The sequence below is a fragment of the Gadus chalcogrammus genome, chromosome 2, assembly GCF_026213295.1.
Source record: "Gadus chalcogrammus isolate NIFS_2021 chromosome 2, NIFS_Gcha_1.0, whole genome shotgun sequence".
Classification (NCBI taxonomy): Eukaryota; Metazoa; Chordata; class Actinopteri; order Gadiformes; family Gadidae; genus Gadus; species Gadus chalcogrammus.
Window position 1 is genome coordinate 2,713,829 of NC_079413.1, and position 11,510 is coordinate 2,725,338.

At 44.7% G+C, this 11,510-nt stretch overlaps 2 protein-coding genes across 3 annotated transcripts in view; one reads left to right on the top strand and one right to left on the bottom strand.

Moving 5' to 3' along the window:
• Positions 1-9,087, bottom strand: part of plcd3a (phospholipase C, delta 3a) — a 28,164-nt gene extending 19,077 nt beyond the window's left edge. The window contains exons 1-3 of one of the 2 annotated variants that reach the window (XM_056612290.1): positions 8,798-9,087; positions 7,346-7,442; positions 1,338-1,505 (exon numbers count right to left, since the gene is read on the bottom strand). In XM_056612290.1, the coding sequence (XP_056468265.1) occupies positions 1,338-1,476 (139 nt within the window). In that variant the 5' untranslated portion in view covers positions 1,477-1,505; positions 7,346-7,442; positions 8,798-9,087. The other variant, XM_056612282.1, reaches the window with a different exon arrangement.
• Positions 9,088-9,669: 582 nt separating this feature from the next.
• LOC130402960 (protein HEXIM1-like) lies at positions 9,670-11,488 on the top strand. The gene has a single exon (XM_056607049.1). It carries the CDS (start codon positions 10,007-10,009, stop codon positions 11,123-11,125), a length of 1,119 nt encoding a protein of 372 aa, XP_056463024.1. The 5' UTR covers positions 9,670-10,006; the 3' UTR covers positions 11,126-11,488.
• The last annotated feature ends 22 nt before the right edge of the window (positions 11,489-11,510 follow it).

Here is an 11,510-nt window from a genome sequence, read left to right on the forward strand (position 1 = left end):
AACAACTTAGTTCCGTCAATTAAATCATAACCATGAGCATGGTCACGTGGTGCATACGTGCGTGTGTGCGTGTGTGTGTGTGATCCACGTTAAAAGATGTGTGTGTGGTCTACTGCCTAGGTGTTCACCTTGACACACCCTCTATTATGTGGATGATCATAACGGCAAGATAAGAGAGGGAGAGATAAAGAGAGAGAGAGAGAGAGAGAGAGAGAGAGAGAGAGAGAGAGAGAGAGAGAGAGAGAGAGAGAGAGAGAGAGAGAGAGAGAGAGAGAGAGAGAGAGAGAGAGAGAGAGAGAGAGAGAGAGAGAGAGATTTACTGCAGATGGGTTCTGTGAATGTAGGTCAAATGCGCACTCATGAATTTTAATTCAGAGAGAGAGAAACTGAATGAGGGAAAGAAACAGAATGAGAGAGAGGGAGAGGGAGAGGGAGAGGGAGAGAGAGAGAGAGAGAGAGAGAGAGAGAGAGAGAGGGGGAGATAAGGGGTTGTAAGTTCAGAGATCAAAGAATGACATTCCCGAACCGAACGAGGAGTTTGAGGATTACTGCCTCTTGGATCGTGGGAATGGTCCAAGGCCTCCGGGCCACACCTTGCCCTGCCAGTCATATGATGATACATGAATAAACGGCCTTCTAAGCTTCTCATCAAAGCAAAACTTGTTTCAAATGGGATAGGGAAAGCTGGGGCGAGGTCAATGATATATATTGACGAGGAACATTTGCCGATGAGGACAGTATTAACGCTGATCAAGATAAGCGCAGCGACGAGTAAGTTCTTGGGAAACTCACACAAATAGAGACCTATGGTTTAAAATCCCACGTAGACACAAGTTTATACATTGCATAAGCACAATGTCACTTCCTCCTTTTTCTGAGATTTCATCTGAGAAACCTTTCGAGATGTGCCAAGGTCTGCCAACTGTTTTCAGTTTTGAAATTAGAGAGTTTTTTGTGTCAATAATTGTAAGGCACACTTTATTTACTCATCAATAACTTACATTGGTTGGTTATTATATTATTACACTATAGGTATTCACATTTGATGCGGAATCGCCATCATCATTCTTATTAGATCCTATTAAACAAACCATAGCCAACAACAATAGCCCATCGTCTTACCATTCGTTTAAAGCTGCAGTATGTAATATCTAAGAGCACCTTTCGTTGCCTGCAAGGTCACACATATAACCAAAAAACACAAAAATTAAACTACAAAGACTAAAAAAAGTGGGAACGTACTACGCATCCCACTACACAAACTATATTTGCTGAGCACGTGGGCTGTGCGTGCCAAAAGGTCCTGCTTTAAAACCAACTGCTGAAGAGGCACCTACATGTCTGCTGGGCCTTGGCCCGGCGGGAGCTCTTGGCGGTCTCACACCACACGGTGACCCCGTCCTCCAGCAGACGGAGGGTCCGGCTCTTCTGCCAGCGGGAAGAGCGCACCTTCACCATACTGGAGCCCCCCAGCATCACGCGGACGTCCTCGTTGTCCTGCACACCTGCGACACACACATCACGGTAAAGGGTAAATGGACCGCATTTATACTGCGCTTTTCTAACCAGTGGCCGTTCAAAGCGCTTTAAAACGTTGCCCAACATTCACCCGTTCAGGCACACATTCATGCACACGTTCACGCACCGACGGCGGTGTCGACCACGCGAGGCCACAGCCAGCTCATCGGGAGCAGTTAGGGTTAGGCGTCTTGCTCAGGGACACCTTCCTATGTTTTCTGTTGTGATTGCGTCATCGCGCCGTAGACAGTAATCACTCGTCACGTATCATTGTGTGATCCACTCCCTTTTCTTTCCGCTAAAGTCATAGCCATAACCATCATCATTGTCACAGTACATTCATTGTTGGAATAATGGGCTTCCCCACCTGTCTTGGCTTGTGTTTGTGTACACACATTGCTTCTACCAAAAGCAATACTTAGATGTTTTATATACAAAGCTGGAGCGACCTCACTTGACCCCTACGGGAAGGAGCTCCCGGTTTGCTGCTGTAAAGCGGTGGTGTTGGTGAGTGTTATCTCAGAAGGGAGACATAATGACAGAGTCATTAATGAGCGCTGGATAGAGTGCGCCATCGTCCACACCTCCCAAAACATCAATTCAGCAGAGCCACTGTGTCATTAAAGGCTCATTAACAAAAGTAACTAAACGCGTTGGGGAAAGGGGAAATTGTCTGTCGCCTGACATTTATCGTTTATCATTATCATTTATCATCACAATAATATCCTGGGCCCTATAACAAGGTAAACAACAATTTAGAAAAGGGAGTTAAAATTTAGAAAACACTTTTCGTGAGTCATGGATATGGATCCTTGAATACATAAACCAACTGTACGACCAAGTACAGCAACTCTGGGACAACAAGAAAGACAACCCAATGTTTGTGTTGAATCACAGCAGCACCCAACCCTTCTCAGGTCCTCGGGTTGCCTAGCCTGGCTAACGCCAGACCTCATCTCAATCTACATTGAGATGAGCTCTGGGAACCACACATTCATTTTCTCGTATTTGAGGCGTGGTTTACGATTGCCCGGAGCCGTTTATTGGGCGCTACGAATGTCTGTCATATGAGTCTGTACGTAGCTCATAGCCAATCGTATCAATTATACCAGATTACGTATGTAGAGACAGGCAGCGCAAGGCAGCATGGGTATACCCAGGCTACTGGTTGCCATGGCGGAGAAGCAACCTCTTTACAAAGCTTCATGCTTTATGCTTTTAAAGAGCTGTTTGATCCATAGTCCCGAGCCAACGCTGATAGCCCTTCTATCCACTGTAGCGTTGACCCTCTGCAGCAGAGTTCAAGAGATTTATTCACGTTTAACTTTTTAATCACCCCCCTTTGTTCTTCACACCGAAACCAACTGTAACCGCCTCACTTGTGATCGTCCTGATTGCCCAAAGAGCCGACTGAGTTCCACGCCGGTTACCAAGGCTACAGCACAACAGAGCCCCCTCCAAGTACCCCACCCCCACCCCCCCAACCCAGACCCACCCGAGTATCTACTGCTAAAGGGTGAAACCACATGGACGTGTAGCAACAAATGAATACCACATACCGCCACGGCCACAGATTTAGTTCTAAGAAACGCGCGGGGAGGAAAAGAAAACACAAAGGCGGCCCTCACAACACTCCCCACCCGCCACCACCACCACCTCCACCTCATCCACCACTTCCACCCTTTAGCCTTGAACCACAACAACTGAGATTCCACTAATAGTTGCCAGGCTGTTACTCAAAACACGGCATTCCTCGTTGCTGATCGGAGAGGCAAAACGGATTCACAGGAGCTGTTGAAACCACTCAGTGTTTCTTAGCAGCTGTGCAATAAGATGAGTTGTCGGCTGTTCTGAATTTAAAATCTAAAATCGTAGCTTTATTCTTCACGTCAGTTCAAAAATGAGAAGGATGCACACATGGATCGCACATCTTTACCGAAGCCCACTTACAATATTACAATGAGAATTAGCAGGATTCATAGGATTTTACTTATGTTAAGAAAACTGGTGCCAAACGCCTAAATTTGAGGCCCATTAGGTGGAAAACAAGGTAATTGGTGAATGGGCAATCAGTGCATTGACCACCGTGCGTTAACATGGAAATGCCCGGTACACAGAGAGTATCTCACCAAGGGGACATTCTTAAGTTGTGTACACGCTAAGAAGAGACATCACATATTTTCCCAGGTGCACATCAACAGTGCGGCCGGCCTGTGGGACGGGCCTCCGACAGGGGTGAAGGGTCAGGGATCCAGCTGCTCTCAGACACATCGGACTGCACTCTAACCCTCCTTCCTCAAGCCTATACTCGCCGGCTCAGCATCATCATCGTCTTCTGGGGTTTGGCTCAGGTTTCCTTCGCCATAACAACTGTCAGGCAGTCTAGCGTGGTTGTGCCGATTTTTACGCCAGTGTGAAAATGTCCGTGATTAGCATGACGGAGATGCGATACCGGGGGTGGGGCCTGGTGAGTATCTCATGGTTCGCGCCATGGTTTTTCCTGAAAGGAGAGAAGCACCGGCAGAGAGAGAGTTGGTGCGAGCTGCAGTCTTTGCAGTTCTATAAGACTACATCTAGGAATCCCATGAACAGTGGAGAGTGAAACGCCAAAGTGAGACTTTTCGATAACGCTAACCAGCAAATAGGAGGTTCTCGGGAAAAGAGAAGATAGAGCTGAAACAGATTTTATGAAGGTCCCATTTTATTTTTTTAGGTCCCATAAACTGCTATGGAGGGTTTTCGTTAACAAAGACTTCAATGTCTGAGCAAGAGCGCATCTTGAAAACAGCTCTTCAAGGCAGCTATTAAAAGGAGCTGAATTGAAGCCAAATAATTTTCCTTCAGACGAGGCCAACCCCTTAATGTGTCAACAAGGTCACTCTTTGAGAATGCGACTTTATAAATTTGTATTGCTGCAAAAGAGGCATTATTGGTACACCTTACGATAATGTTAAAAATAGGCTACTGCTGCTATGCATAGAATGATGTAATCGTGACCTAATCATATCCTCCAGTCATGCCATCAGAACACATGACCTGCAACGTTTGGATATCCACAAATCCACTGTCTTTCCGTCGTCTTGTTACGCTCCCCGGGACACGAAACAAGTTATCTTTCCCACTTGGTTGTTGCCAAATACCCGACAGCCTAAAACGACGAATCACTCTGCAGCTAGGGATTTACACCGTAAGGTCAACAACATCATCACAGCCCAGAGTTGCTGAGTGGGCTAAATCCTGCCCGGTTTCCTCCTCCCACCCCCTAGGACAGCAGCACTGCAGAGGTTTACAGTCACAAGTCACCAGCTTGATTTCTCTAAACAAATCTCTGATTTAGTGTGAATATTGCCGACAGCAGTAGCTTTGATTAAGGGCTATTACGATTTCCATGAAAATACAATCTTCTTGATGCCATGTTTTACCCTTGCACAAGTGGAAACACACACAAGCCTATCAGAGCAACACCCGACTGAATAAACAGAGGTCTGTGTGGCAGGGCCTAACAGCACTGGATTTTTGATATACATTTTTCAGAATAAGCAAGTGCAAGAATGTGATTATGTGATTTGCATTTGAATTGACCCTTGAAATCAAAATGAGTGTTTAATAAAGTATTTAAAGAGTTCATTAAACTCTGGCTGAAATAAATCATGAACCAAACATGTCGTCGCAGTGTCTGCTAAGTCCATCCCGCACCGCAGTGCCAGTAAAGAATGAGCGTCAAAGGCAAACGGGGGAGCAGACAACAATAAATGGAGCACGAAGATTCAGCTGTTGTGTCTTTAAATTGCGAAAATACTAGAGATCCTGCATGTAAATGAACGACCAATGTTTATTGATTGGAAGATTCAAAACCTCTTCCCACACTTTGCCGTGTGATTTATCATGCGTCAAGCAACTGCATGTTATTTCACTTTAAAACTTCTACTTCTACAGCGTGGACACACGTGGAAAGGTGACATAAACTAGGTCAGTTTTAATGATATAACAGGCGGTTTGGGATTGATGACGAATGAAAGATGTATGCTACAATACCGGTTTTCATTATTTTACGTCACTTAAATGGGACAACATGACGTAAACTAGAACCACACACACGCACACACACACACACACGTTGTCTGTTTGACACCTTACTCGTCATCGCCAGACCTCTGAGGGGTTGTGTCAGCAGTTGTCTATTTCTGGCGATTCGTGACCATGAGTTAAAAACATTTGCGGCTGAGCTGGACCCGTTTTATTAGGGATGAGCAGGCCAACTACTACCCTTAAAATAATGTGATAATCATTATTTTAAAGAAAATTTATTAAAGTCCTATATCAAAAGAATAAGTTGATTCAAATGTGTAATTTTGATCTGTGAAATAGATAAATACTAAATAAAATAAAAATAAATAAAATAAAAATGTTAACACAAGTTTAATTTGTTTAAACTCAAGTGAGTTGAGCGAATTAAAAAACTGAAAAAACTGCAAAAAAAAAGTTTTTTACTTATTAAACGTTTTTAAATATATTGTGCATCGCAAATCGAATTTGCCTTTTTAAAATGTTCTCACATAAATGTCTTACCAAGTTTCCTCAGAGGGTCGTTAGACTTTTCCACCGCTGTCTTCTGTTCATTGCGACTAGCTGCTGGTGTCTTGCTGCTCCCTAACATTATTCAAAGTCGAGCCGAGCGCAGGAGTGAAGTCGTGGGGGCCAGACCGAGAGCGCAGGTGTCCTCCCCGGAGCTAGTATCGGCGCTTGTGGCTCAAGTGGTGTGTGTTGGAGCAAAGAGGGGAAAGCTGAGTGCGAAAGTAATTCCCCGAACCCAAGTCCCTCCCAAGCATTGCGATGCCCGCGCGATGTGCGTAATTTGATGCCAATTCCATGCGTGCTTTAAGTCCCTAAACAAACGAAGGAACGCGCCTATATGATATATAAATCTGCTGCAATGTTTCGGTTTAAATTCTACTACTACTGCTACTACTACTTCTGCTGAAAGGGCGTCACTGATTGAGTTATGTAATGGGAACAGCTGAAATGAAAAGAAAAGGGGCGGCAGTAAGAACTGATTTGTTTTTAGGGGAAATGTTTTTCCCCAGAAAAAAATACTACCTAAGAGGGATAGAAATTTAAAAGCAACCAACAGAGTCGCTCTTGAGAGAAAAAAAAGCATGGTTGTCTTTTTTCATGTTTATTTATCCAAAAACTATAATCTGGCTCCATCTGGTGGTAATTAAATGTAACTGCATAAAAGAGGGCCATACGCAGGATAGATTTTTAATATAAACTTATCAAACCTCGATGAGATTTTAATGTTAAATTTACCCTTAAATTGATTATCCTGCCAAACTGAATGTATTGCCTGCAGTTACATACATGAAATAATGACATAATTTGATCCATGTTTTTCTTCCAAGCTGTTGTGTTTAAGTGTAACTTACATTTTCTTCATGTACAAGTAACATCGAAACCTGAGTGGAAAAATACTACAACTGGCTACCCGTGCACTGAATGCATATACTGTAGCCATGCTCTGAATAATCAGAGTAACACACAAGGGTATAGCCCTCCAAACCACATGGGTTCACACACTGTCAACAAGCAACACCCGGTAATCCTGCCTCGGTTTAGATGATCTGCCACATTGTAAATGAGTAAGAAAAAGACCCATGTTTTGCAGTTGTCTCAATGCTACATGAAAACACAAATCATGCACTTCCTGATCAAAAGGCTATCCACCATTGCTTGAATTGTGAAGCCCGGGGATCACGCCCACAGTAGTGTGTATATTTCATCTCTCAATTGCAGTAAGAACCGCGATAGACGGGGGAGATTAACTCACGTCTGGTAAGCCGCTCTCAACCAGTGATCTATGCAGCAGCATAAACTAGGGCTTCCTGCTGCATCCCTCCCTCTGAGACAGAGAGAGATTCTGGATCCTGGAATGCAGATATGATAGTGCCATCAATCATATGAAACCTGCCAATCAAGACTCACCACCAAATATGCCTACTTCACACAAATGATGAAGACGGAAGTATCTGTGAGGTCATTGTCATAATCTTAATCTGCCATAACCACGTCCTTCTTAGTCCTGTTTGGTGTGTGTGTGTGGGGGGGGTAACCCTAAACCTAACCCATTGCATTTGCTGGATACTCGCAAGGGTTCTTTTCATTCAAGTACTCAATTCGTCTGTTGTGATTTAGCCTTGCATTTGCATGATGAAGGAGACAGGACCATGACGCTACTAGACAACAGAGTACATTCAGTTTGCAATTGTGGCTAAATGGAATTACTGTCCCCAACCCTGTACAATGCAACCGTAGTGGGTTTGCATGTGCGAGGGACACTCCTGCTACACATAAAAGGGACTTTATTCTGCACTGGAACTAGAACTACAGCTGGAGGCTCCATGTATATTTTTTGTAGGGGACTAACCAAAGGGTTAACTCATTTTGGCAATGAATCTTTCTTCAATTAATGCAGTAAAGCCTAAATTTATATTGGCTTATGCCTCTGACTATCAGGCTGTAGGCTTTATGACGGACACCTTGGATCAGAGACCGTCTATTCCCCAGAACTAAATCACTCATGTGAACGATCCAATGGACAATTGGAATAAAAAATAAAAGCCTGTTCGGTCTGATTATCAAGTACAACTCGTACCGTGGTATATACTGATCGAGCCTTATTCTAGTGGAAAATATAATATAGATGCTATACATGTAAATACAGAGAAGGGAAACTAGTCTCTGGGAATTAGACTGGCCCTGCGCAAATATGGCCTATTTAGCTACTACCTAGCTGATACGATTTTCATCATTCCTCTACACAATTTACACCCCAACCCGTATTGAATATCAGAATGATTGGTCAACGAGTACATTATCTTAGTCTTTGGCTTTATTCATAAAACAATGTAAACCAGATAGCCTATGCCCGTCCCAATGTAGCTAGATAATGTTAGCATTGCTAATACGAAACCGCTGAATGCAAAACACTAGGAATTGCATCGCGTTTATTTCTTTATGGGCGTATTCATAAAATGAAATTGCTTGTAAGATTAATTATCGATCGTTTTATTTATTATGGGGTTTACTATCCCTATACCTTCACTGGCTAACCAACGTTTAGCCCACGTTAGCTGGCTAGCTTATCATTAGCAGACGACGCACAAACACTGCACATTATGTTGAGAGAAAGCTGCGCCATAACGCTTGGACTAGTTTAAATCATATTTCTCTAGGAACAACACAAATATATATTCAGAAAGTGTGAGCCCTCCCGACCAACCCTTTAAAGCAGGGACTGGCCCTTTGCTGTTGTGTTCGAGGTCGCAGCTCAACAATAACTATCGTTTGTTTACGCCGCATAGTTACTCCAGCCCATTCGCAACACGGTATCACTCCGCTCAACGGCGAACATTTTCACACTTAATAATTTCACGGTGGTTGGTTTGCTCGAATGACGGATATAACATTGACTTTAGAATAACAGAACGAATCGACGTTATCAATCTCGACCAAACAAACACGTAGTGTTGTTAACTCGTACAAACGGTTAAAGGGGACTACTTTCCCGAAGTAGAACGTCTTATTGTAGTCGAAATGCTGGAGGACTTCTATATTTGGTAACCCACGTATGGGTTATTAACGATAGTTCAAGGTAAAATAGCTTTTATATGTAACAGATATATATAGAACTCGTCTGTATTCATATTATAACGCAATTTCATAATACATCGGTTGTTTTTTCTTTACTATGGTTTGCGAAATCCCCCTTTATTTGGTTTTTGGTAGTGGCCAAAAGTGCCCAGGGTGGATTTTCTCACGTGGTTACTATATTTTTGATCGACATCTAGACCAACCAATGAGAAAAAACGATAAGCTTAGCAACAGAAAATTCGTTGTATTGACCAATTGCTGGAGAGATGGGTTGGCCACTATCGGCTGAAGATCCTAAAACATGATTGGTTTAAACATGTGCCTGTTATACACTGTTTGTGGGGTTTGTAGTTCAGTCGGTCAGAGTTTCCTAGCACTTCATCAAATTGAAAACTACACGACCCATATCCCAGCTTGTGCTGTAAGCAACAGCATGCACTCTGGTAGAGGCGGAGCCACTATATAAACGCGAGCTCCTTCTTCTTGAGTAGCACACTGGACACTGTTGTGGCGACGTAACGGTGTCTTCGGGTGGAAGATAGCTATGTTAGCACTGAAATAGTTAACGGTAGTTAGCAACAGTAGTCCTGACGAATCGTTTGGGGAACAACAATTAACTTGGTATTTAACTAATATTAACTTTTATAATTACGATAATTTTTTGACAAGTTAGGCTCAACTTTTGAAAGAAGATCAACAGCGTTATCTTAAAAGAACAGTATTTTTTTTTTTTGGGGGGTGAAATTTTAACATGTTCAAAAAAGCCTCCGAAGATGTATTTGGATAGGGACGTCATTTGAGATGTGGTAAGACAAAAGACCCTCTACAAAAGACCAGGATGACAGAACCAGCCAGTGACCAGAACCATCACCTGAAAACTTCAGATGCCCCATCAGGTGGGAGTGGACCCTCTTCGGAGCATCCGCCGACCAGTGACCATGCGGTCCCAGAGTCGGGCGATAGGGGGCGCCAGAGAGACCCGCAGCCCAAAGCGGAAAACGGCGCTGTGGATATCAACGCTGACAAGTTATGGCAAATGCGAGGCGGACAGAGGGAGGTGTGTCGAGCCCTAGCTGCCGGAAACTCTCTACCTAAATGCCCCGTGGCGGTCCAACACTGTCAAGGACCGGCCGTGGACGCGTCAGGAGACGGGAATTTTGCCGCACACGGCAACAGCGGAGACGGGCCGCTGGAGGAGACTTTGAGCCAAGTGCAGGGGGAGAGTGGCTCACACGTTGACACCGGCCCCGGATCAGATGCGCGCCTGGGCAAGAAGAAGCACCGACGCCGTCCGTCTAAGAAGAAGCGTCGCTGGAAGCCCTACTTCAAACTTTCATGGGAGGAGAAAAAGGCCCTCGACGAGCGGGAGACCGCCCGGGCTTCCCGGGTGAGGGAGGAGATGTTCGCCAAGGGGCTCCCCGTGGCCCCGTACAACACCACCCAGTTCCTGATGGACGAGCACGACCGAGAGGAGCCCGACCTGAACACCGAGACAGGGCCGAGGCGGCTCTCCGGCCCCGGTGTCCGCCCGGAGGACACTGCCAGCGAGGAGGACTTCATGGAGAACGAGGAGGAAGAGGATGACGGCAGCTGCGGTGGCAGTGACGGCATCGGGAGACCTGGAAACGCGGGAGGAGAATTCCTCCAGAGAGACTTTTCCGAAACCTACGAAAGGTACCATGTCGAGACTCTCCAGAATATGAGCAAGCAGGAGCTGGTCCAGGAGTACCTGGAGCTGGAGAAGTGCATGTCCCGCCTGGAGGAGGAGAACAACCGGCTGCGACGCAGCAGCACCGAGCCGGGGGTCACCGCCGAGAGCCCGCTGTCCCCCGGGGACCCCGCGGCGACCCGGGTCCGGGAGCTGGAGGGGGAGCTGGAGAGACTGCGGGTGCAGAACGACGCGCTCCGTCTGCAGAGTCTGCCAAATAACGAGCGAGGTCCTGTTGTGACTAACTGAGGGGGGCGGGGGTCATGTGTTTTCCTTTAATTGTTTTGTTATCCAATCGGTTCCGTGATTGAATTGCTTGTACACTTGTACAATTCATTTTCTATTTGGACTTTGCGCCATCGTATTCAAACTTTTCAAGAGGTAATGTAAATATTTACAAAAAAATAATAATATTCCTTTTATGAAGCGAATGTATTCGAGACTACGAAACTTGTTTTTTTTTCTCTCTTGTTAATATACATTAAAAAATACAGTCCCATTTTGAATCGATGTTAATGGTTGATTTTCAAAAATGTAATTGTTCAAGTGCAGCTTATTGGACCGGCTTGCAAAGTGTTTTGTTATTTTGCAGGAAAAATTAATAAATCAAACCTTGGAAGAACATTTGTGTTTA

Coding starts and splice junctions, on each gene's coding strand:
- LOC130402960 (XM_056607049.1), top strand. CDS start 10,007: ATGACAGAACCAGCCAGTGACCAGAACCATCACCTGAAAACTTCAGAT.